At 48.9% G+C, this 27,089-nt stretch overlaps 1 protein-coding gene across 1 annotated transcript in view; it reads left to right on the plus strand.

The window, feature by feature from the left end:
• Positions 1-27,089, plus strand: part of PRKCE (protein kinase C epsilon) — a 473,728-nt gene that overhangs the window by 439,425 nt on the left and 7,214 nt on the right. The window contains exons 12-14 of the mRNA XM_040993202.1: positions 4,080-4,218; positions 9,066-9,254; positions 11,722-11,868. Of these exons, the coding sequence (XP_040849136.1) occupies positions 4,080-4,218; positions 9,066-9,254; positions 11,722-11,868 (475 nt within the window). The remainder of the gene's footprint in view (positions 1-4,079; positions 4,219-9,065; positions 9,255-11,721; positions 11,869-27,089) is intronic.

A 27,089-nucleotide genomic window follows, 5' to 3' on the forward strand; every position in this document is an offset into this window, starting at 1 on the left:
CCTGCACTCACACAGGAGGTCCAGGGAACATTCTTGGGTCCTGGCTTCAGCCTGGCCCAGCCAAGGCCATAGTGGCCATTTGGGGAGGGAACCAGCAGATGGGAGACTCTCTCTCTCTCTCTAACCCTGTATTTCAAACGAACGAAATAAATGTGCTAGCACAAAGAAATTGAAAGCCTTACATAGTTTATTTTTCATCATATGCAACTAGATAGAAGATATAATGAGAGAAATGAGCTCGTTTACAATAGGAATTTAAAATGTAAGATAATAATTTGGATCATCTAGAGAAGGATTTAGTTGTAATTCATATGTAAGCAATAAACAGTTCTTTAAATCAGATAGAAGTTTCTGTCTTATTCATCTAAAATCTGCATGGGAGTGGGCAGTCCAGAGGGGATTCCTAGATGCTGCTCTTTGTCTTTGTGGTGGAAGATAGCTGTTAAGAGTCCATTGATCATATCCTTCTTAGGCAACAGGTAGAGGAAGGAAAGTAAATGAAGAGGAAGGTGATTCCTTTTAAGGAGACTTCCACACTCTGATCAACTCAAATTTAGTCACTTAGCCATATTAAGCATCAAGGCAGACTTTCTAGTTTATAAATGCTAGGTTCTGTGTGCATGGACTAAAAAGAAAAAATAATGCTGTCTTACTAAAAGAAAGTGAAAATAGATATTGGGGCATCCAGCAGTGTGCCATAAAAATAAATCTAGAAATGTTCAAGATCTGTATGAGAAACCTTAGAATGTTTCTAAAAGAAACAGATAAGACTTGAGAAAACAGAAAGACAAACAATATTATTGGATAAGAACACTCAGCATTGTAAAAATATCAGCTCTCCCCAAGTTAATTTATAACTTCAAATATGTTTCCAATAAAAATAGCACCAGAGTTTTCTTAACTTAGACAGATGATTCTAAAGTTCATATGGCAGATACGTAAGCAAAAGAATAGCCAAGAAATTTTGAGAAGAGATAGGGGACCAACCCTGGTTGTTAAGACAGATTATAAACCTGCAGTAATTAAACGAATATAATAAAGCATTGTTATAGAATGAAGGTTATGGAAGTGTCCAAGTTCTTATGCAGGTTTAGTGCCTATATTGCATAAAGGTGGCATTTCAGCCAGTGGGGAAGAGTGAGCCATTCATCCTCTGGGATTTGGGCAACTTAGGAGCTATCCAAAAAGCAGCAAAGTCAGACAAATACCCCATATCTTTTATCAAAATAAATCTAAGGGCTGGCATTGTGGCATGCTGGGTTAAGCTATCACCTGTGATACTAGCCACCCTCATGGATCCCAGTCTGTATCCGTACTTCTCCATTTACAATACAGCTCCCTGCTGGCATGCTTGGGAAGCAGAAGAAGATGGCCTAAGTCCTTGGGCCCATGGATTCAGGGGCTTCTAGCTGCTGGCTTCAGCCTGGTCCAGCCCCAGCTGTTGGGGATCATTTCAGGAATGAACTGGCAGATGGAAAAATGTGTTTCTCCCTCTCCCTCTGCCTTTCAACCAAATTAAATAAATCTTAGAACAGATCCTAAAACATTGGACACTTTCTATTAATATGATGAAAGCATAAAAGTACTAAGAACAATCTTGTGCAAATGTTTTTATCATTTTGAAATGAATAGAGTCTTCTCAATTAGGAGATAAAATCCAAACACCATAAAATGAAGCATTGATTCAATTACATAATAGAAGCATGACAGAACCACCATAAGCAATGTCAAGAGGCAGATGCTGCTGGGAATCCTGGAAAAGGTATCTGCTCTTCTTATCCCACGTAAGTTAATTTTCTGATAAGGAAGAAGCTCATATAAATCAACAAAATACAGGCACTGTGAGAGAAAAATAAGAAAATAACTTTAGAAAAAAATGCATATACTTTTTAAGCATAAGGGGAATGCTCAAACTTACAGAGAAACCTAAGAATATAGTGATGTATGTTCACCTATCACTTAAACATGTTGGCAAGAATATGGAGAAGTTGAAACAACCTCCATAGAAAATTCACAACTCTAGAGTAGCTGATTTAGAAATTTTTCTTGGAAATGTGCCTTCGTGTGGAAGTATATCCAGCACTGCTGTTTCTAACAGCATAATATGGGCAGCATCCTAAATATCCCACAGAATAGAATGATAGAGTATTATAGAGCCTTTTGAAGAATCAGGGAGCTTTTTATGTGCCATGACAGAAAGAGCTGTGGTATGGAATGAGGAAGAAAAGAAGACCTCAAAGAATGTAGATAGTAAGCCTTGATTTAGTGAAAGGAGAGAAATGAACACTGATTCCCATTCTCTTATGTATGTGTGAAGTATGACTTAAAGGCCACATGAGGAATGAGGCATTACTGCTTTTACGAATAGCATTGCCAGTGTCCTCATTGGGTATGCCATGTGGGTTTTGGCAATGTTCCTTTGGATACTAGGGCGTGACAGGGCATGTAACTCAGCCCCCAAATGTCAGCCTCCTGATGCCATACACATAGGCCAGTAGGGGGACAGGGTGCCCAGTTCCCTCTGTAGCTCATTTCATTCATGAAAGAAGTGAATGCAGCAGTTTTGAAGACCTTCTGCTTTCACACCCAGTATCCCATGAGCCCCCCAAGCGGGAGTGGTAGAGATGGCCAGGTGTCTTTACCAGAGCTGAGCCATGGCAGTGGTGAAACCCATGCCTAGTCTCATTTCTCTGCTAACTCCAGCCTGGGCTGCACTGTGGCCACCTGCACTGTGGCCAGGGCCTAGCAGCTTGGCCCTGTTGGGCTCATTGTTTTTGCTGTAGCTGGCAAGGGTTTATTGAGAGCAGCACATTGATGAATTTGTTTTTTTTTTCACAAGGAGTCCCCAGCAGTAAATGAAAGCAGGGTCATCATACTATACAGGCAGGTCCTAAAATGCTTTCTGTCTCCCCTTTTTACTCAGGCTTGGGTGATGACTCGAGTTCATGTACAGATACTAGCAGGCTTGGGAATGTGGTCCCTGCTGCTTGGTATGTGGGAGGCAATGGGTCTTCTCTGTAAGGCCTCTCAGCCCAGGGCAGCTGCCAAGGAGGCCCAGCATGGGGAATTCTGTCTGGGCAGTCTTAAGCCCTAAGGGGCCAGGCTGGAGGACAGCAGGCATAGTGACTGTTACTAACACTGTTTTATCACAGGGCACAAGTTGAATCCAGCATGACATCCTAGCCGTGACATGCTACAGGAACCACCTGAGCTTTGCAGGACCAGATGAGTGCAACCAGCTAGCCTGCTTCCCCACCCTTCAGCCTTGCTCCTGACCAGCCTGCCCATACCTACATGTCTGCTCTTGTAGATGCTTCAGGCTGGTGCAGGCAGGGCTCCCACATCTCTTAGCATGAATGCCCAGCCCTTCTCATTGGCATTCTAGTCTCTCCCAGGTTGGTTCAGCACATGTCTTGTTGGGCTATTCGCCGGGGCCCACATCGCCCGTCTTCTCCCTACTTTGTGTGTTGGCTGTATTGCCTTCCCCTCTTTTCCTGCCTTCTTTCTTCATGGTCTATCTGAGTCTGACCTGCTTTGCATACTCCTCTTCAGTGTCACTGTTTTCTGGGGTCACTCAGTGCCCACACCAGCTCTCTGTGGTCTCCCTCTCTGAAACAGAGCAGTTTGCATAGTTGTGCCCTTGCAAGCAGCACCCAATTTCCAGGTAATTTTGTCCAGTGTTATGACTTTAATATATGTCAGCCTGAGGATTCTAGGGTTAACTCAGAGGATGGTAGGTGAGCTGCTGTTTTCTCTCCCAACAGAGTCTAAATAATGGGAGTTTTAGCACACAATAAACTCTTGGTATACACTGACTTCAATCTATGAAGTGATAGCAGTCTTCATATATTCTTGGGCTGACAGAAGCTCCTTCCTCACACTGGGAAAGAGTGGAAGCACCTGGTGGGTTGAGCATCACCAGAGAGAACTCCTGGACTGTGATGGGTATGGAAAAGGTCAAGCCTCCCTCAGACTTCTGTTTCCGCAGCATTCCCTGGAGTGGGCATGACTCTGCAACTCCACAAGACCATCTTGGAGCCAGTGAAGCATTCACCAAATGGCCCTGGTATTTCTTGCAGGGATTTGAAACTGGACAACATCCTTCTGGATGCAGAAGGTCACTGCAAGCTGGCCGACTTCGGGATGTGCAAGGAAGGGATTCTGAACGGCGTGACCACCACTACATTCTGTGGTACCCCTGACTACATAGCTCCAGAGGTAAGACACTGGAACAGAGGCACTGCCTCCCCTTGGAGGGCTGGGTCAGGGGTCTCAGCCCCTGCACCAAAGCCATGGAGTGGTGCTCGGCAAAGACTCTGGAACCCCAGGATTAACCCTAACAAGGAGGGAAGAAAGGGAAGGCCAGAGCCCTGCTGATTCTCCTGAGGAAGTCACAGCAGTTGGGGAGAGAACAGGGCCACTGCCCAGGTTTGGACCAGAATAACCAAACCAACTGAGGCCAGTTGAAATGTATTGACTTGTGCCATCATTTCTACTTCTTGATAGTTAGACTAAGCAGGAATTAGCTTGATCAGTTGAAATGAGCACTGTAAAACCAGCAGTGGTTGGCCATTTCCAGTGTAGTGTCAAGTTTTATGCAGGGGGCACTCAGGACAAAGCAGGAAGTGGGAATGAGCTTGCCTCATCAAAAAGGATCAGGAATGTTCACCATGAGCCTTGACAGTGGGCCACCTTGGGAACATTGTTTGGATATTTTGCTTGTTGTCAAGTTTACCTTTAGCTCCTCAAGGTTAATGTTGCCCAAACTGAGGAAGGTCATATCACCTGGTGTGATGTGCAGCTGTAAGACATGGCCTATCATAGACGTTTAACAAGCATGACCTTGATAGCTCTGAATCACATAAGATAGGAAAGAAGGGTCAATTCCCAATAAACCTTATCTGGGGTGGACAGGTTGTAGCACATTCTGATTTCATTTCTTTTCAGTGGGCATTGTTAGAGCCAAATACAATGTAATGGGGGATGAAGAATTGACTGAAACATTGGGTCCCTCTTTTAAAGGAATTTTTAGTTTACACAGAGTAACACGTATGTGAACAAGTAGCCAACCAATGAGTAGGTATATAAAAAGGGATACCTCGGGGATCATGGAAGGCTTATTAGAGCACATGGTGAGTTGAGTTCTGAAGAATAAAGGAGTTTCATTAGTGGGAAAGCTGGGAAAGGCATCCTGAAAACCCCAGAGTGGTGTGGAAAAGGGGCAGAGCAGAGGAGGTGGCATGGCATGTCTAGGATCGGAATCCTGTGAGAGCACTGTTGATGTTTATAACCTGGGTACTCCTAAAATCCAGCACACAAATCAGACTGTTAGTAATGGTTGGTGGAATGAATAAACAGGAACCTGTGACATTATAATGTGAGCAAAGCTAAGGCGTGGAAACAGCCTGTCCCATTTCAGCCATGTTCAGCAGAGCAGCTAGAACAGAGCCTCCTGGTTCTGCTGGTCATAAATGAGATTAGGATACAGACTAAGGGATATAGATTTAATCCTGTAGAGTCTGTGAACCCACGAGCTGCTGTCATGGAGGAGGGTTCTAAATGGCCAGGAAGAAGCTAAACAGTAGGTCTGCAGATCAGAAAGCAGAGGAAGGATTAGATAATTGAACATATTTCCACCAGCCAGACAAGACATGAAGATGCCTGTGGTGGGGATGAAGGGTATCTTAGGAGTGTACAGGTGAATTCCTTTTAGAATTCCTTTATCTCCCAAGAGACCTGAAAAGAAGCCACTTTAGTGTTCCTGCTAGCATGTTTCTTTAGCAAGCATACCCAGAACTCAACCTTCCAGGAAAGAAATAAGAAGCCTCTGAATCGGACCTACTTTTCTCATCATCTTCCTTCATTGCTTGCTATCCAAATGCTCAGTTCCAGTCCTCCTGTGACTTGAGGCCAGAGTCAAAGCATTAACAGCCCAGCAAGGTGGTGAAGGAACTAGCCCAGAACAAATGTTCACTTTACAATAAACAAAGCTCTTATTGCACTTTCATGGAAAGCCATCCATGGGCAAGACTCACCAAGGTCTGCTCTGCTCTGCTCTCTGTTTATGAAGAGCTTGGTGTCTTCCTTCACTTTCAGCCTTTGTGGCCACCAGGTAGATTCACCATTGCACTAGAAATGGCCCATGATCCCTCCTTTTCCTGTAGGAAAATTACAGCTGATAAAGCTGTTTCTGCCTTCATCAAGCACTAAATGGCAAATGACATGAGATGATAACTCTAGAGCACTTAAGGCATGGCCGCAGGGAACCTGGCTAGATGGTGGTTCCATCCCTGTTTTCATTGTTTAATTGTATATGCAGTGGGGACAGCACCAGTCTGAGACCCAGGGCTGAGCCAAACCTGATCTTGCTGAAGTCACAGAATATGCTTGAGCCTTGGGTTCCTTGTATTTCAAATGGGAATTACAAGTGCTACCCTACCCACCTCACCAAGCTGGGGTGACTCTAATGCGATTAGAGCACAGAGGTGCTTCTGAACCATAAGCCTGTCCTCAAATAGGAGAGGCTAACCCAAAACTGGAGATATCTTCTGAGGTCTTGGCCCTGCTCCGGAACTTTCTATTCCTTGACTAACGCCCATGGCACCCACTCCTTTCTCCACGCCCTTTCTGGCCCTATCAGGCCCAAGCCCTGCCCTTCTTTCCCAGCTCTGCCCACTTGAACGGTTGGCTGCTATACTAGATGACCTCCTAGAAGCAAGCAAAGCCTTGCACCTGTTACCAGTTCCAATGCTGGAAAGGTGATTCACTTAGGCCAAGCCTGAAAGCAGTTTTAAATAGATGTCTCTCAAAACAAGAAGACTCTGGAAAGGGTCTGTGGTGAAATGTGGGCGGGACCACCCTGAGATTGCCACAGAGCAATCCAATCTGAGCTCAGAGAGGTCTCCTTCTCTATATACCTCAGGGCCATAGAGCCGTAGAGTCTCACCTCCCTTAGGCTCTTAAGTGACCACCTGAGCACCCAGAGTCCCTGAGCGCAGGTGTGAAGGGAACACAGCCCAGAAAAGTGGCACAGTGGACATATCTTCCAGTCAGGTGTGGATGGGCCAGTTCCAGTAGGGAACTCTGAAGAAGGCTAATGCCCCTACTTTAAGTGTTTTATTGACACTGAGGAGGAACTAGTTGGACATGAAAACATTAACCAAAACTGGCAGTGTGTGACCAAAATGTTTGCAAATTTTAGAAATAGGCAAGTGCTATGGAATGTCAGAGGATAGCAAAAAGGACTGGGGAAATCCAATAAAGCTTTCTTGAGGAGTTAGGTTGTACTCCAGACATTGAAAGACAGAAATTGGTAGTCCATAATGAGCCACCTTGGGTTCTGGATCTTTCTGAGCAGAGAGAGTGGCTGGTGTTGCTTCAGAAAGGAGAGCAATCTCTGACACCACAGGACAATGGAACCCATACCCCTGACCTTGCAGATCCTGTACATGAACCAAGAGACCAGATCCAGTGTTAAAAAAAAAAAAAAGCCGGGATTTTCTACCATCTTCCAGTTGCACAAAGCTTGATGTCATTATACCTTGAACCTGAGTGATTTGGACACTACGTATTTGGCCAGTGGGAAGAAGAGACAAAGAGAGCCTCAATAAGACAAGTACCCGTTGTCAAAGAATGAGGATGGTGTCAGAAAAGCAAGGGGCCTGATGCTCTGTGGAAGCAAATGCTCAAGACAGAGGTTCATTTGAGATTTATGGGCATCTTGAAAAATGATGGGAGTGAGTCGTTCCTTGGATTCCTTTGTGAGTCAAACTTACAACTGGAGGTTTAGGAACTGTCCTGTCCTGGGAGCAAGGAACTCAGATTCCACATGTCCCCACGCCAGAGCTGAGCCTGCTCACCCTGCCACTTGGGACATGAGCAAGCCCTGGGCTCTGCGTGGAAGAGAGACATGAGCTTTCTGCCCCCTTGGTCACAGTTTCTTTACAATGTCTTTATAATGTAAGCTAGACAGAGAATGACACATACTGCATATTCTCCAATGTATTTGGAATCTAAAATTCAAAAGAAGTGCCTGCGTGTATCAGTATTGGTGCAAATATGGTTTTGTGAAGCTTTGTGGGATTTTTTGTTTGGTTTTTTTTAATATATTGTTATCATATAGGAGAAAGCAGTGGGAGGCGGGAGTGTAATTAGAGAGGGTGGAAGGGGAAATCCCTGAGCCTATGGAACTCTATCATAAAAAACAATTAAACATAAATAAATAAAAAATATTTATTTATTTTTATCAGAAATTCACATTTACAGAGAAAAGGAGAGACAGAAGGATCTTCCATCTATTGGTTTATTCTCCAAATGGTCTCAGTGACTAGAGCTGAGCTGATTCAATCCCAGGAGCCTTTTCTGGATCTCCCACGTGGGTGCAGGGTCCCAAGGCTTTAAGCCATCCTCTGCTGCTTTCCCAGGCCACAAGCAGGGAGCTGGATGGGAAATAGAGCAGCCAGGACACAAATCAGCACCCATATTGAATCCCAGCACTGGCAAGGGGAAGATTAGCTGATAGAACCATTGCACCAGGACAAAAACTTTTGTTTTGTACCTTTGTCAAACCAATGGCTAAGAACATTATTATGGCTCTAATGATCTGTGATTATTTTAAAGTTAAAAAATAAAAATAAGCATTTTGAAAAAGAGAATATCTAATCTCCATTGTAAAACAGATACTTTCCCATATAACCCCGATTCTTAAAAATTTTGATACATATAAACTAATTTGTGGATTTATATACTAAAAAAATTAAACATTATTTCTCAACATGGCCCTAAATATAAGTCAGGAGTGTGTGGTACTCAAGTAGAAACAGCAATATGCCCCCACTGGAGGACAGATGTCCATTCTGACCTGTAGAGTGACAGTTGGTCCCCAATGGCCCACCCCACAACTCAGTTCTTACTGAATGTGCTGATTGGGACCCTCCCCCCGTAACATGGAGCTCTGTCCTTTGGAGCAGACAGCTGGACACAGCCATCCTTTCTTGGAGCATCTGTGACTTGGGTTGGCTAGTGCAGACACCTTTGGTAGTGCCTGATGTGCATTTTCTGCACAGATCCTGCAGGAATTGGAGTACGGTCCCTCCGTGGACTGGTGGGCCCTCGGCGTGCTGATGTATGAGATGATGGCCGGGCAGCCCCCGTTTGAAGCCGACAATGAGGACGACCTGTTTGAGTCCATCCTGCACGATGACGTGCTGTACCCGGTCTGGCTCAGCAAGGAGGCCGTCAGCATCCTCAAAGCTGTGAGTGCTCACTGCCCTTCTCCCCTGCGTACACACACATTCACGCATGCACATGTGAGCACACAAATACACACACACGTGTACCTCCTTGCTGCTGTGTCTGCCTTATGTCTCACATACCCTACCCCATGCATAAGCTCTGTTTCTTGGTTGTTCTGCACCGCCCCCTGGGTATTTCCCAGTGTTTACAGGCAGAGACACTTGTGTGTAGTTCCTCACCTCTTTTATCCCAGCTGGGTGCACCTTCTCTGTCCTCTTCACATGTCTTTGCTCTTTAGGCTCATCAACATATGTGTGTCTGCGCATTCTAGCTCTGCTTTAAGCCACTCTGTAGTGCTCCTCTGTGCTGCCACCTGCCCCTCCTTCCTGGGTCACTGACTCAGGATAGCGATGGAAACCTTTGCCCACTCTTAGTCCCACAGCCCTGCCTTGTTCCAGGACAGTGAAGTCACCGAGGGATAGCCAGAACACTGTGCCCCGCTGCACCATGCCCTAACACCAGCCCTGGGTGTCTTCCTGCTGGCATACCCACCAAACCCTTGCATTTAAGATCACCCAAAGCCGGGCTTTTCAGCTGGGTAGGATTGTAGGATTGCTGTCCATCTGCCCCTGAGATGTTGAGCAACAACTGGAGCTGCTGTTGGTTGTCTTTACCTCGGGGAGGAGTTACTGCTGGCCTGGAGCAGGCAGAGGCCGGGAAGGCTGCAGGTATCCAATCCCAAAAGGTCAAGGACAGCCAAGCTGTGCTGGGTGGTAGGTGAGGGTGGAGGCTCCCGGAGGAGACCGTCTGCCCGCTGGCTCGGGGGCAGCTTCCAGAGATGTGCAAACCTGTGTGTTTACCCCGAGCCTTGATGCTTCCCTGCCAGAGGAGGGAGGACAGGAAGAGCTGAGGAAGTGAGGAGGAGTCTTCCACTCCCTTGGCCTTGAAACACTTCACTTCCTCACATTGTCACTTGCCTCCAGGGCCAGGCCAGGTTTTCCATGACCCTGGTTGCTGAGCCATGTCCCTGAGGACTTCTGCCTGTGTGAGCCTGGTGCAGAACCGACCATAGGCAGGGCCATTTGCATCACTGAATCAAATGGCAACTGTGAGTGGCCATCCTGCTGCCTCCTTTTCTTAGCAACCAACCCTTCAGTGCCTTTTGTTTGGTTGTTACAGTTGGAAAATATGCACTGCTCCTGGTGGTGGGTGCAAAGAACTGACTTCTACATTGCAGGCCTCACCAAAAGATATTTCTAGACAAACTTTAATTCAAATGAACTAAAAACTTGGAGTTCAGGGTAGCAGTACAGCAGGGAATCTGGGGAGGCTTCACAGAGGAGACAGCAAACTTGAAGAAGCAATCATCTAGAAGGAATAAGGTTGCAAAGTAGACAGGGTGCAGACTGAAGGTCCCCAGGTGCCATTATGTGGACCATCCTAGGCACTTGAGCAGAGGTGAGCTGGCTGGCTAGTAGGACGGAAAGACAAAGTTCATGGGAACCACTCCTAACTCGCTCTGCTCCGCATCCCTTTGCCCAGTGAGCTGTGACCCTGGCCCCCTTCCCAGCAGCACTGAGGCCATGCCCGTGTGCTTTGATTTCAAGGGTACCAGTGAGGAAATAGAAAGCTCTACCTTCTTGAGAGGCATAAAATTCTACCATTAGAGATTCCTCTGCTACTTTGTCAACTCAGATTCTTTGATTTAGATATGGGCACTCAGCCTTCAGCCTTTGTCTCTGGCACGTACATGCATGCACACCTCCGACCCCATCCTTCATCCTCATCTTGTGGTTGGCCGTCAGAGATAGCTGTGCCTTTTAGCACTGTTCTGCCATGAGGTCGTGGGGAGTACACCTGCGCAGGTAAATGAAGATTTACAGGCAGACCAGATTCACAGGAAAGGAAAAAAAAATGTTCATCTGGAAAGAGGGGATCCCAAGTAGCTACCCAGAAAGTACAAGCTGCAGCAGGGTAGTTTTTTGCTTTTAAATGTTGGAAGGCACTGTCCCTTTTTCTTTTTCTTTTTTTCCCCTAAACATCTTCAGATCTACAGGGGCATTTGGAATAGAGATTGCAAATCTAAGGAGTGTTTTGTTTTGTTTTGTTTTGTTTTGTTTTGTTTTGTTTTGATGTGGACAGAGGCCAGGTCCAGGAAAAAGCAAAGGGACAGAAGATACAGTCACTCATTGGCCTTTGCAGGATGCCAGATCCTCTGAGGCTCAAAGGCTTTCCATCTGTCCTTGTCAGTGAGTTTCCCTGATGAGGAGCTATGAGGACTCAGGGGGATCAGACAGTGGGACCTTCTCATATACAGATTAAGGTGGCAGCATGATGACTAGCACACAGGAAACCTGAATAAAACATTCAAAAGCAGGAGGTGTGAGAGGCAACATGGACGCATGAGCCTGGGCTGTCTGGGCGTCCCCCTCGCAGCCCTGGTCCACTAAGCCTGTCAATGACTATCTCATGTCCTCATCCCCATAGTTCATGACCAAGAACCCGCACAAGCGCCTGGGCTGTGTGGCAGCACAGAACGGAGAGGACGCCATCAAGCAGCACCCCTTCTTCAAGGAAATTGACTGGGTGCTGTTGGAACAAAAGAAGATCAAGCCACCCTTCAAGCCCCGGATTGTAAGTTGGTCCCCCTGCCATGCCTTCTACACATGTGTGAGACCAGGGTACAGTGTGCCCGTTGAGCACATGCTCCCTGTTGTGGTCAAGAGGCCCTGTGAGGACTCCCCCAGCCCCGGCCCCAGAAGCTGGGGGTGGGGAGAGGGTGTGGCAGAGACTCCCTGGGCTCTGGCTGGCTCAGGATGATGTCACTCAAACCTTGAGCCAAAAGGCTGCACTGTGTGGACCCCAGGGGATGCTTTCTGTTCTGATAGACGGGTTGGATGATGTGTGATCAAAAATAACCATTGGTGTGAGCTGAATGGACCTGGTAGAGAAATCAGAGTTCTTGGCATATCGGTGGGCTTGCTTTTCAAATGGGCTAATAGAGAGAGACTAAGCTGGATTGTGGGATTGTGGGAGCAGGACAGAGCGTGCTTGGGGCCTTTTGGCTGTAGTTGGAAGAAGACAGTCCTCCTAGGAACCCTTGGGGAGGCCCGAGGTGCCAGAAGCTGGATCTCAGAGTCCTTTCTGAGGTCCCCATTTCTGTCCACACTCCCTCCTCCTCCTCACAGTCTCAGCACATGCTTCTTTCCAGAATCTAGGCCTGTCGTGGTGCCTGTGGGAGCTGGGGCTTGGGAGGAAAACAGCTGCATCAGGGCTAGGTGTAGAAGAGGGCCAAGGTCATGTCCTGGTGATGGTCTGCAGCCTGGATAGAGTGAGGCTCAGGGAAGTCCTGCTCAGAGGCAGAAGATGAATGGGGGCACATCCAAGTTCTGCCTTGTAGCCCAAGGTAACACACAGGTGTGTAGCCTGGGCCTGTGGCCAGCAGCCAATGGGAGCTGCAGGAACTAGGAGGTAAGTGGGACCTGGGGTCTCTGGCAGACAAGGTCTCAGCCTGTCTGGTTTCTTGCTGCCCTCATTGCTGTCAGCTGAGCCCTCCTTCTGGCCTCCGAATAGGACGGAAGGAAGGAAGGAAGGAAGGAAGGAAGGAAGGAAGGAAGGAAGGAAGGAAGGAAGGAAGGAAGGAGAGAAAAGAAAAGAAAGAAAAGAAAGGGAAGGAAAGGAAGGAAAGAAAGGAAAGAAAAGAAAGAAAGGGAAGGAAAGGAAGGAAAGAAAGGAAAGAAAAGAAAGAAAAACCTTCCTTCCATGCTTTGTAACTCATCCAAAGGAGTCCCACTCTATTACAGGAGGTCTTGGGGTACATGACCAATTATGCTGCGGTTCTTAGGAATAACCCACGGATCCAGGGACTTACAGCTGGTGCTGTGACCCACACTGGAGCCCCAGTGGGGAGAGGTGGCTTACCACCTGTCCTTAAGCATCATGTGGCTTGCGTGGTGTGCACTGCTTAGGTCAGGCTAAGCTCAGCTCACCTTCTGTCTCTAATATCACTTGTGCTCCGGCCCACATCACCACTGCCAAGCCTGTGCTGTGGGGGCTAAAGCAAAAGGGTTTGGGAAGCAGGCTCCCTGGAGTGACCAGTCAGTCCCCTGCCATCCACAGGCCCCACAACAGCTGCCAGGCTGCTGATTCAGACACATGATCTTCAAGGGCACAGTCCACTGGCTGAATCCCTGAGCCTGTGTGGGTAGGAGAGCCCAGAGGCCAAGAATGGGATGGGAGGAAGGTTAACAGCTCCCATCTGAGCATGGATTTTTGTAAGTCAATTGCCCTTAAGCAAAATGACAAGTAGAGCATCTGGCCTGAACAGCAGATATCCAGACTCAAACAGGCTATATTTAGATGGAGATGATGAGTGAAGAAGAAAACCACTTAGAAGGGGGCTTGGGCAGCATGAGGCTGGGCTGGGACAGAAGAGTAGACCCCTTGGTGCAAAGTGGGAACACCCAGGCAAGATCCCAAGGGACCATCTGTGAGGGGTATGAAGTGGAGCAAGGGCCCGTGTGGGTAGAGTAGGCCAGGGATCCTAATTGAGAGGCCTTCTGGAACGAAACAATGAGAGAAGTGCTTCATCATCAAAGGTACCAAGGACATTGTCAAATAGGCAGTCATGGAGGGTGGGCAGGGGAAGCACAGGTGACATGCTTGGAGGTGTTTCCCAAAGAAGGCTTTATCCACCCATGCCCAGGGGGAGGTACAGGTTCTGGGATGGAAAGAGTTTGGAGAAGCTTGGGTCTCACAAGTCCTGCACACTAGAGCTGTAATGCCATCTGAGAGGAGCACACTCTGAGCAGTACTTGCTCCCCCACAGAGCTGGGGAAGTTGAGGCAGGGTGAGTGGTAATAGCTGGCCTGTGCATGAAGGGGAGGGGGCATCTGGTACACAGGGTGGAAGAGAAGAATGAGCGAGAAGTAGGAGGGAAGCCAATGCATGCCCTGCTCCTCCACTGATGTGCAGCCTGGACTGCAATTCAGATATGTCAGGTGTCCCTTAAAGCTGTGCTCAGCCAGGAGTGTTGCTGCTCCTGCAGGCAGGGGTGTGGGAAGCCCTAGAAACCAGCAGGAGGAACCCCTGCTATGAGTTGGGAGGGTCAGGTGTGTTTCCACCTCCACCTGGACTCATGGAGCACAAGATGCCAGTGCTTCCCTTCCTGGGGCCTCTCAGGAGCCCCCACCTGGGATATGAGGGCAGGACCCTGCTGGGTTTCTTGTAAGAGGCTCAGGTGGGCCTCCCCAGCCTCCCCTCTGCCAATACTCCCAACAAGAGCAGTTGGCTAGGAGCAAGCCCAGGGCTGTCTAGGAGCTCCCACTACCTTCAGAAGTGTCTTTCCCAGAGTTCTCCAAGAGAAACTTCATCATTACCTTGGGAGTCATTCTCCGGGCATATACCCCTCAGCCATGCTGGAGCTGCACATTGTCCTCCATGTTGGGCAGGGCCCGGCCTTGGGGGAGGTGGTGGTTCTCAGGTTGGTTTGCAGTCAGTCAGGAGGAGAGAATTAGAATGTTGCAGGGAGGCTGAGGAGGACAGGAAGCTGACCGCATGGGGATGGGAGGGAGGTTGTAGGGGAGGTTGTTCTCTGTGAGCTGATTCATGTTGCTGCCTGGAGGGCGCTCAGCCCCAGGCCCTGGAGACTTATCATGTAACTAGATCACCCATCACATGAATGCCCTTGAGACCAGAGACCTCTCTTGGAGAAATATCACCATGAGAAAGGAAAGGAGAAGCCAAGTCTTGCTAGCAGGTGGGAAAGGTGTCCCAAGTCTGGCCCTAAGTAGAAAACTTTCTCTTGGGAAACATTAGCTGCACCAGCCTGAGTCATCCTTGAGCGTGTGCATAGCAGAAGTGAATTTGAAGTTGAATTAAAGCCATTGCAGGGATGACTAGCCTGCATTTCTCATCTCAGGAAGCTTCCCAGGCTCATGTGAGGATTCACAAGAGGCTTCCCTGGACCATCAGTGTCCTCTTTACCAAGACAGGGTGTTCACCAGCTCACAGACCAGAGTCAGCCTTCCTGGAGACAAGAGGGGTGATATCCCACAAAAGGTTGGGGCAGGAACTGGGAAGCTGAGCTTTATCCCCGAGGAAACTGATCCCTTCTCCTGGGACAGGGAGTTCTGTCCTAGCACAGGCACTGCTTGGGCTTAAAGCATCCTAGAACTCAAGGTCACCTTGCACGCCTGCTTGGAGAGCTGGTAGGACAGGGAATTGACAGGGGAAGAAGAAAGCTGATGGGAAGAAATAGGACAACAAATCACAACCACCAGGGATAGTGTGAGGTCTGTGACTCTTGGGTCTTAGGAAATCCAAGTCAAAGGAAAGACTTTGTGAGAAGGGGTTGAGTTCATGAGAAAACACCACCCATTTTGCAATTGGTAATGGCCTCAACCTGTGCTTGAACACACAAGGAAATCAGATGCCCATACCCCTCCAGGGTAATTCAGTCTAAATGCCTGGGGTCCATGAGGAAGCCTGCAGTTTCCTCTTAGCCCAGGTCAATTCTCCTGGCTCCCAAACATATCCTGCTGACATCACAGCAGGATGCCACCTGTGCCAGGAACCTGCTGAGGAGCTGCCTGTGAGGCTAGGGCACACAGGGGCATGCTGCCTATCTGATCCAGGAAGACATGGGGGTTGTCAGGTGGCTCATCAGGTGCTGCAGGGGAGGCTGAGAGAGGGCATGTTGTCTAGTCCAGGACTAGGTACACAGATACAGCAGTAGCTTTGCCCAGAGCTCCTGGTCCTCCCCACTGCCACTGCCCAGAAACCCCCAAGGCACAGTGAGCCTCTTGCTCCACCCAGATGAGCTCACCAGAGGCTTGTGGTCCCTGGGTCTCCCCCACGGGACTCAAGGATGCAGTAGATCTGGTTCCTAGGCCTGCCTTCCACCACCTGACCCTAGCAAGCATGGCCCCGCAGAGGATGAAACTCACAGAGGAGGAGGAAACTGTACAGTCTCAGAGCTAGAGTCTGGTTTGGAGTCAGGTTGCATTACATACATGTTGAGCTGCTGGCCCCGCCAGGCCTTTGCCTTGCTGAGATGTTTACTGAGCTGAGAATCCTGCTCCCTAGCACCTGAGCTCCCTATCTATAAACTGCCCAGGCTCCTGAGCCGTCAACAGTGCAGCTGGGTCTCCTGCTGTGGGGCTGGTGTCCCTCTGTGCTGGCCCCCACCCAGGACCCTCTTCAGTAGCCTCTGCTTTCATTGTGGACAGTGCTATTCCTTAGTCCCCTTAGCGCTCTTCTCTGTCCTTGCTTTTCCATATCCTGTCTGTTGGTCTTCCCACCGACCCCTATACCCAGCCATGTACAAAACAGGCTTTGCACTAGCAATGTGCTATCAACATCAAACTGGAACCATCATGTTGTCTTGTGTGAGTCCATTTTCTGGGTGTGGCTTGCTTTGAAGAGCAAAGATGTCCAGAGGGGAAAGGTTTGGTGCAGGGACCCTAGTAGTGGTGCAAATGGTGGGCTAGGCGAACCAGCAAGCCTAGAGCTAAAAACCTTTGTCCCAGGAGAAGATCTGCTGACCTGGAATTCCTCAATTGGATCCATTGGAAATTCCCTCCCAAGAAGGTGATATTGTCCACTTGCCCATAGACGTTTCCCCTTTGGCTTGCTGTGTTAGCAGTGGGATGGGTTTCTGTGGGGCCCTTAGTGAACAGAGCCTTGAATCTGGAGTGGCTGAGGGCATCGTGTCACAGACCTTAAGGGTGTTCTGCTCACTAGTGGCTTTTGTCCCTGTGTACCCATCCCCTCCCATCAAAAGCATCAGACTCTGAGGTTTTGGCTCCCTGGGCTTCAGCACCGGAGTGGGTGAAGCCAATATAGGATGAGAGATCGTCACCTCCCCCCAACCCCGACCCCCAAAACCTAACCGGCCCCAGAGGCAAGGATGGCACTGCTGGCCGAGTAAACTTGTCTTTGTGTACGTGTTCTCTCTTTTCAAGTTTGCGTCAGTGTGAATGTCCCTCTGTCAGGTAAGGTCTCCAGAGTGGGGAGTCTGTGCAGGTAGGTGAGTCCTCAGGCCGGTGACACACACATAGAGGCTCCTCCCAACGTCATGTTCCCTTTCCATCCGGCCATCCACGCTGCATGGCGGGACCCCGCGGAAGGCCGCCCCTGCATGCTCCTGCATGACCGGGCTGTGCTGAGACAAAACCCGGGAAGTGGGCTCGAGACCTCACACCCTCACCAATCAAGCGGCCTGAGGAGGAGTCCTGCTCAGCAGGCGGCCCCTTCCCCCAGTCCCTGAAGCCAACCCACCTGCTCAAAGACCACCTGATGGCAGGGACCACATGGACGCCCTCTGTCCTCAGCCTCCATCCTGGGTGGGGCAGGAGTAGCCCCCGGATGAGGGCTTGTCCCTAGGCTATGTCATCACCACAGTGAATGCCCTCAGCATCCGGGAGCCACAAGGTCCCTTGCAGAGCAGGACCAGAGGGCCATGGAACAAGTCTAGGAGGATGCTTTCTAGCAACTGGTCCTTGGAGTGGCATAGTACAGTGGGCAAGGTACTGGCTTTGACAACACAGAAGTTGGGGTAGAAGGAACTTGCTGTCACAGGGAGAGTCATGTGATCCTGAGACCCCACTGTACTCCTGGAGTAGGGCTGAGGATGCTCCCCCTGTAGCAGCAAAGACAGGACAGGATGACAAACCTGAGATACATTGTGTAACCCAGACCCTCAGTGCAACTCAGTGCCAACCCCTGCATTCACCACCCTCACCCCAGCTGGGTAACTCCCCTTCTTATCCCAAGGCTCCAAGGTGCCACAGTTAAAGAGTACAGAAAGTGGTGTGAGGCTCCGAGCCCAGGATATGGGATCAGATGCAATAGATGCCAGTCTGAGCAGTGGGATCATGGGTAACTCCTTTCTTTGACCTCAGTCTGCTGATCTGTAGAGTGGGCCTAATATAGATCTGCTGTCAGCATTGCCATGAGGGTGACAGCTGACACAGGGAGGCAGAGTGATAAGCATTATGTCTAATGCCCGGTGAGTGCTTAGGCTGCTGTTGGTACTAATAGTGAGGACAAACAGGCCTGTAACGCTGCCTGTGCAAAGAAGCTGAGACAAGGCCTGGCCCATTCTGCAAACTGTCTCCATTTTCCTTTTTTCCTGCTGGCTTCTCAGGAGCATTTCTGCTGGGCCTTTTCCTGACTTGGTGCCAGTCAGCACTTCTGTGATACCAGCTCACTTAGCAGGTACCAAGACAGCACCCAGCTAGGTGGACTCAGTGGGGCATCTGTAACTCACTCTAGAGATTTCATCATCTGAGAATTACAGCCTTGCTATCTATAGTGCTGGTTCTGACCAGCACATCATTTTTTTTTTTTAAATCCCTTATCCTCACTTCTACCTTGGGGAAGAGTTTGAGTCCTAGACAGGGCTCGCTGGGCTTGGTTGAGCATTCTGTAATCTCCTACGTTTACCATTCTTATTGAATCGCTTGGCCAAACGCGTGCACATGCACATACACATACAACCTGCCTAAGGGTGTGCAAGGATTTGCAAGGCTGAGCCCAATACGAGAGAAGAACAGTAGAAGTCAGAGGTGGCTTCCTGGAGCAGAAGGGCCTAGGTAGGGAAAGCTGGAGAGTTTAAGAAGAAAGAGCTACCTGGAGAAAGATGTGGAAAGGGGTGGTGGTAGGGCAGAACTCAGACCAGGTCTAACTCAGCAGGCACGTGTTCAGTATGGACTTGGTGCCCCTGTGGAGCCCTAGAAGAGAAGGCTGACAAAAGCAGGACAAGCATTCCCCTTTTGTCACCCTCACGTCGCCACCTCTACAAGGTCAGATGGCAAGAGGAGACTCTGCAATGATATTTGTGTATAGAATAACAAGCAGTCATAGGTCTGGTTCCCAGTGTGGAGGACTTCAGGCTGTGCTCTCCAGGTTACAGAATGACAACAGGAGGGTCCTCCCTCCATGGGATGGGAGGCTGGGTCCTATGGGCCTCAGAAGCCTGTGTCAAGCAATATCTGCCTGTCCAGCAGCCAGCAGCCAGGAGTATGGGGACAGTGATTAGAGGCCATGTTATAAATATCTACATAGGAGCTTCCCAGGCAGCTGAGTGGTCCTGTAGCTTGAACTTTTTGGGGAATCTGGGCATTAGGAACCTTGTGCCCTCCCAGACTTGCCCTGCCTGTGTCAGCCTCCACACACAGGACCCTTGGTCTCCAGAGCTGTAAGGAGAATCCAGCTATGCACATGAACACATCCAAACCCCATTGCCTTCCTGGGAGGCTGGGACTGAACCAGACTGGGCCTAAACTGGACATTTAAATGCTACTCTACAATTCTGGGAGCTGTGGAATGTAAATTGGGTTTTTGAAGATTGGATGAGCATCACTGGCCTCAGCCTCTTCAAAGTGAGAAGACAGGCCACTCCCCACTAAACTCCAGAATCTGTGGCTACTCCCTTGTGGAGCTGCTTCCTTCCTATAAAATGAAACATGAGTAATCCCTAAGATTTCTTCCCCACTCCTCAATGTTCTTCGAGGACAGGGATTTGTGTGACTTTAAAATCAACCTCATCTTGGTAAAATCTACATAGACTAAAATGCAAAGTGTACATGTTGGTCCATTTAAAAAAATGTGCAAAGGGTGAATGTTTGGCATAGTATGTGAGTTGCTGCTTGGAACACCCGCATCCTTCATCAGAATGCCTGGGCTTAAATCCCAGCCCCTCTTCCAATTCCAGCTTCCTATTAATGCATGCCCTAGGATGCAGCAGGTGATGGCTCAAGCATTTAGGTCTCTGCCACCCACATGGTTCTTGGTTCCTGGCTTTGATCTGGCCAAGCCCTAGTGGTTGCAGGCATTAAAGGGGTAAGCAGGCAGATGGAGGAGCTAATTATTAAAGTCTAGCCCATGTATCCCCAGCACCCCATCCTCCCCAAAAGTTCTGTAGTGCCCTTAACTGCCCCCTGCCCAAATTTGCTTTCTGTCAAAGCAGATTAGACTGGTCTTTTCAAGAGTGTCTAGTAAGTGGAGCCACACACTGTGTACTCTGACGCATCTGACTTTTTCTTCTTGCAACATCATGCTTTTGAGATTTGGACTTATATTTCTACTTTTTGCTATGGAAACTTCTAAGGCTGCTTATCAGTGGAGAGAAATGTTGAGTGAATCCCCATGTGTCCATATGCCCACCCACCGTGTATGGTTAATCTATCAAGGGAGGAATTTTTATCTGTTTTGTTTGCAGGTGCATCCCCATCGATTAGAATTCCTGGCACAGAAGAGACACTCAGTTTGTCTGTCTTTGTGCAGTGAATGACTGACTGAGGGGTCTGCAGTGTTTTTCCAGAGATTTGTTCATTCACAGCTTTGTATCTAAATTCTCATCTTTTATGGCTTAAGATTGATTCCAGTATTAGTGTATGCCTGAGAATTTGGGGTGATGAGATCCTGAATAGGCAGTATCCCACACTTGTTGAGCAGTGAGAACAGGTGGATGAGCTCATGCTAACTCAAAAGGCACTATAAGAATGCTTAGGGGTTCTGTTTCAATGCCATTGGCAGCACCAAAGCAAATCCCAGGCCAAGAAAACTCTTCTCTCTCTCTCTAGAACATTGTCAGAGAACAGTGAGGAAAGATTGGTGAGTGGAAGAGATTGGAGTTTATTCTTTGTGCACTAAAAACATCTCTAGGATAGTTCTTGACACCCGAGAGCTGTCAGCAGTGACCCTGCTTTGAAAAGTAGATGATAAATGAAAGGCCTGAATGACTAGAAACAGAGTGTGGCCAGTCTGCAACTTTGGGCCTACCTGCTCCCAGGAGCCATGGACTCCTGGTGCATGTCAAGGCCTAGCCCCTGTCACCACATGTCCTGCTGCGTGGGCCCAGCCTACTGCACAGCTGGACTTGGCAAGCTCAGACCCCGGGCAGGCCATGACAGGCAGGGTTCAGTCTCCTCCCAAGGCTTTGTATTCTTGGAATAAAGCATCAGCACTGTGTTCCCCAGGTCATGTGCAGGCCTACCACCCATCCCCTGGTGGCCCTTGACCCTGCTCCAGGGTTTCCTTAGTCAAATTGGTTTAGTGAGTTGAGGACAGCATGAAAAAATTAATATAAGGTGGAATGGAATGGAATGGAATGGACTACATGAACACCTCACACATAACATGAAGAACAGCTTGCTGGCACTCCTCCTGCAGTGATGGGTTGGGGGATGTACAGTGTATCATCATATATAAAATCTATTTCTTCCTGTTACCCAGCAGATGTATCCCTTTTGCCCTCTAACATCTTAAGAATGGTCCCAGATGCCTGGGCAGGGATGGGGTGCAGTGCACGGACATGGAACAGAGGTAGTGTTTGGAACAGCATCACCAGCCATGGCAGAAACCACCATTGCCCTGGCAGCTTGTGCCCAGCTTGGTGCTCTGTGTCTGAGTAGGTGGCCTCACTTGCAGTCCCCTCCCAGAGTTCATGGTAGCAGGTGGCATGGCACCCACCCAGTACATCTGCCTCCAGGTCAATCTGAGTCCTGACTCTCCTGTGGTGGCTGGCCTGTATATACCTTGAGTAAACCATTTAGCACCTCAGCTGGTGTCTCATGGTCACAGTGGGGCTGTGACGACACCTGCTTCCCTGTTGGATGGGTGTTTCAGTCCCAGAAATCAGACATGGATGCTGCCTTGGCAGCATCTGGCCAAGCCTACATCTATGAGCTTCATTGTTTTCCCCAGGAAAAAGTCAAGGCTGCCCCAGGCAATGTGCTGGGTGGAAACACAAAGCTGGTGCTCATGTGGACAGTGCCTGAACCAGCGCCCAGCCCCAGGTACAGGGAGTGCCAGGAAAGAGATGCTCAGGGCATCAAAGTACCGGAGGGGCATCAGGGACTGTGGGAGGGACCTCAGGAACAGTTTCCAAGCTGCTTGCCTGCAGTATTGAAGAGGGAGAAGAATCCACCTTTATTCCCAGTTATGTGCTTAGAGGGTGGGCACGATATGCAGAGACTAGCATCCATTTGGCTAACTGGGAGCTTGTGCAGCTTAGCTGAGCTGGATATGCCAGTGGTAGGTCTCCCTCACTCCCTGGCATTGCTTGCCTCATTGGAGAGCTGACACCTCTAGGCCACTCATAGACTTCAGACAGCATTGTCAGGTGCCAGGGGCAGACCTTGCATAGAAAACTTTGCCAACCCTTGCTGTAGGAGTAAGAATCCAGGTAGAGATGGCTTGCTTTAAATTTGTTACTCTTGCTTGAAGTAATTGAATTAAAGAATGGATGGATGGATGGATTCACTCAATGATCCATTCATTCATTGAAGACAGACACACAGACCCAGGTGGGGTTCTCTGGTACCTGCTGTGGTGCAAGTGAAGAACATGCCCCCACCTCTGTAGGCTTCCACACTGGTGCCAGCTTCCAGATAAACTTTCTGGTGGTCGCCCTTGTGTTTCTCTTTCAAAAGCATCATGGCTAGTGGTGGAACTTTGGATGCAATTTCCTTATCCCAGGGACACCTGCCCTTTCTCCTACTGAAGACCCCTTGAGGATAGTGTCTACAGACAAACCACAGCTGGCCACTTCCTTTGAAGTGCTAGAGGGAGAGGAAGTTGATGTCTAGGGGGAGAGGAGGTTGATGTCAGCTCCTCCCTGGAAATTGAGAGCTATTTTCTTTTTCCAGAGTTAACTCTTCTGCAGGAATCAGGATAAACTGTATCTTTATAGTTTGGCACTGCCAAGGGGGGCAGGAGTAGGAAGATTGAATGCCCTCCTCAGTTATCCAGAATGTGTTGTTGGCCCCAGGGGATTTGGTCCATTTCAAAAAGCAAATGTCCACAGACTCCCCAGAAAGATGCTGGGCTTCCCCATGGGGCTGGAGAAAGGAGAGGATCTGATGGCAGGCTGGGAGTGAACGTAGGAGGGAAGAGTTCTAACTGCTCTGAAGTAAATCCTTGGTACTGGGAAAACATCTTCATTTTCATCTCCGCTGGAAGGTCAAAGTAATTGCACTAACTAGAGCAGAGGTCACAGACTGGAGAATTATACAGCCCACTGGGCCAGGAGATCTTTGGTTTAAAACAACAACAACAAAAAAAACAAACATCTTACAAGCCAGGAGATGTGAAGTGAAAATGCACTACATAGAACACAGAACGTGTCACACATAGCATGAAGTAGAGCTCGCTGGCACTCCTCCTGCAGTGATGGGTGGGGGCTGTGCAGTGCATCATCATATATAAAATTATATAAAATTTTTTCTTCTTGCTACCCAGCAGATGTGTCCCTCTTACCCTCTAACATCTTATAGCTGTTTGTGGAAGCCAGGCCAAAGTGCCAGGGCCTGAGGCTGTCCTTTATGGAACTCAAGAGCATCCTCATGCAGAGACTGGGAATGTGCTTATTAAACCGAAGACTGACAGCTTCTCAGTGACCCTTACATGGTGGTTTAGCATGTATTAGGCTTTGCCCATGTTCTCTTAGAAACTTCCAGAACCTCAGGGTGTTTGTTGCTCCTGTTTTGTAGGTAACTAAATCCGATTCTGGGAGATGGGTTGTAGAATCACCATGTATAGTGCTCCCAAACAGGCTAGCAATACATTTCCAAATAAATCAAAGTTACTTGCAAAGAGTTATATTTGGTTTCAGAAAAATCCATTTCAGCGAGATGGAGTGGGTGGGTGTTAACTTCCTAGGCCTACATCGCAAGAATGACCCCCGGATGGCTTAGAACCACGCAAGTGTTATGTAGGCTGAATGTCTGGAATCGAGATGCTGGCAGGCCCTGGCTCCCTCTGAACCCAGCCTCAGGAGGACCTGCTCTGCCTCCCCCAGCCTCTGGGAGCTCCAGACAGACAGGCCTTGGCCTGTGGGAGCTGACTCTCATCTCGAGTTTTCCTTGTGTGTTGCTGTCTCTCTGTCCAAATTCCCCTCCCAGCAGAGATATAGTCGTGTTGGATCAGGGCCCACCTGCATAGATTTATCTTTATTTGATGATACCTGTGAAGACTTTGTCTCCAAACAGTGTCATATTCTGAGGGCCAAGGGGTCAGCACTTTGCATGTCTCTCTTAAGATGTACATTTCAGGGCCTGGCGCAATAGCCTAGCGATTAAGGTCCTCGCCTTAAACGTGCCGGGATCCCATTTGGGCACTGGTTCTAGTCCCGGCAGCTCCATTTCCCATCTAGCTCCCTGCTTGTAGCCTAGGAAAGCAGTTGAGGATGGCCCAAAGCCTTGGGACTCTGTACCCATGTGGGAAACCTGGAGGAAGTTCCTGGATCCTGGCTTCGGATCGGCGCAGCACTGGCCATTGCGGTCACTTGGGGAGTGAATCATTGGATGGAAGATCTTCCTCTCTGTCTCTCTTCCTCTCTGAACATCTGCCTTTCCAATAAAGATACTTAAATCTTTAAAAAAAAAAAAAGTGCACCTTTCAGTGCATGCTAGGATTCAGCTGAATGGATACCACTAGGATAGCAGAGACATTTTACCACAGCTGTTAAGAAATGACAACAGGAGTTTTAAGAGTTCTCACCAGGTAAAGTGCCTTGCCACTGCAGTTGGTGTTGTGTAGATCACAGCCAAGAGCCCAGCACTCGGCACTGGTTACCACCTTCTAAGGAAGTGAAAGGTCAGCACCGAGAGTTCATGGCAAGACAGGTCCTGCCGAAAGTCCCATGGGGTAGACAGTGCCAGGCAAATACCGCCTGCTTTGTCTTGCTTTATACACAGGAAATACAAATTCTAAATCGTCCTGGACCAAGAAGATTATAAAGGGTGAGAAAGGATGAAGGATCAGGTTTAGAGATATTTCTGACTTGTGAGTTCACCTGAAATTTGATTCCAAACCCAATTTTTTTTTTTCCAGGCAAGATGCTATGTATTGAAACAGCATTGTTTCCTGTGCATTTGTGACATATATGCACATGTGCTGTGTGAATGAGGACATATGGCTATAATGAGTAATGCATATGTATATATATAAAGCTTCAGTGAATGTTGGATAAACACTTCATTTAAATGCTTGGTCTCATTTTTAGAATGCAACTTGAAGGAGAAAACTGGAACTTAAATAAGAATGCTGGTATTTTAAAGCTAGGAAGGGACTGAGGGTTTTTGACTGATCCCAGAAATAAAATTATTTCATGCAGGTGATCATTAAGCATCAGCTATAAACCCTGCTTTCTAGGAGGTGCCTTGAGGGCTCTCGGAGCAGGGTTGGAGACATACAAGCTAAGAGAGGACCGTGATGGGGTAGAGGGAGCATCCTGTGCCCAGAGAGCAGGGTGAGGTGGGCTAAGGTTGGTATCAAGACTTAAGAGGGTGTCAGAGCCTGGTGTGTGGCCTCTGGGGGCGTGGAAAGGCAGCTTGTCTCCCTGGATCTGATCACACCCAGGAGCTGGAGGACCCTGGCCTGGGTCACAGTGCTTTTGCTGTCATGCCAAGCAAAGGGGAAGAGGTGGGTGGGGTGTGCCAGGCAGCCACATGAAAGGCAGCCCCGAGGCCATGCCTGAAGGATCAGGGAGTTTTCTGGGCACTTCAGAGCCAAGACATCTGCTAATCTCCTGATGATCAGATAAGGACAGAGACAGCAATCCCTAGATCCCCAAGAGCTTGTGTTTATGACTTGGGCACGGAGAGAGTGGCAAGAGAATTGCAGTAACCAGACAGGGAGCAAGCTTTCGGGGTCCCAACACTGCCACCCTATGGAGCCTCTTTGTCCCCATGGAGAAGGCCGACTCCTTCCTCCCCCCCCCCCCATCCCACCCACCCTGGGAGAGCTTCAGTTCTCAACAACAGCCTCACAGGGAGCCCAGCACTTTTGTGTCTACACAAACTCCACATCCCTCTTCCACTGCACACCCCAGAAATACACCATCCCCCTCATGGTCAGCCCTGATCTCTCGGGTCCAGGGCCCTGTTTCTGAAGGGATGCCAGAGGAGGCCAGGATGTTCTTTCCCCTAGCACCCAGCACAGGGATCAGGGACAAATCCACCAAGTCCCTCAGCACGGCTGCCGGAATGCAATGGAATTTTCCCAAAGCCCGGCTCTTTCCATCTCATACCAGCAGTTAGAGAACCGTCATGCCCAAAGTGCTGGGAGAAGAGTGTCCATTAATTAGGCCTTGTTTTGCAGGCCCCTAGGGCTTTGTGATGGGCAAGTTGTCTCCTCTCTCACTGTAGGTCCTCTGTGACTCAAACCTCCGCCTGTCTTCAACCCTCCCAACTCTTTTTCTCAGAGTTAAAAAAAATGCTCTCTAGCAGAACAGCAGCCACTGGCCCTAAGTTCCAATCACTTCCCTGGCTGTAGATCAAGTGGCAGCAAGAAAAAAAGTATATTCATGTATTCCTGCCCAGCAGGTGTCTGCTGAGTACCTAACATGTGCTGGGCATTGGCTCACTGAGGAAAGAATGATGTGTGATTGCAGAAGCAAATTAAAAGGAGAGCCTTGGTGTGATCATTTAGGAGCTGTGACGGAGGTAGTCATGAGATGCTTTGCTTACATTGGTCTTCCTGCAGACAGAGAAGTCTTCCTGCAGGCAGAGTCTCTACACCAAGATGGGGAAAGGCGGAGGAAGCTGCAGGCAAGGAAGTGCAGGCGAGGAGGTGTTGTGCAAAGGCTGGCAAGCAAGAAGCCAGGAGATGTGGAGAACCACGTGGCTCAACAGCATCAGGAAGATGAGGCTGGGAAATCAGCTTGGGCAAGATCCCACAGGGCTTCAGAAATATGGGTGTGTGGGAACTTTATGCCAGGAGCAGTGAGCAGCAACTGACTAGAAGACTCAATCGCTGGGGGGAGCACTGGGCTGGTTGGAGAGATCCCACTCAGCACTGGCTCAGGAGTTGGAGGCCTGTGGAGAAGATCCAGACTGAGCCCCTGC

The sequence above is a fragment of the Ochotona curzoniae genome, unplaced genomic scaffold (genome assembly GCF_017591425.1).
Source record: "Ochotona curzoniae isolate NIBS_2020 unplaced genomic scaffold, NIBS_Ocur_1.0 contig_883, whole genome shotgun sequence".
Classification (NCBI taxonomy): domain Eukaryota; kingdom Metazoa; phylum Chordata; class Mammalia; order Lagomorpha; family Ochotonidae; genus Ochotona; species Ochotona curzoniae.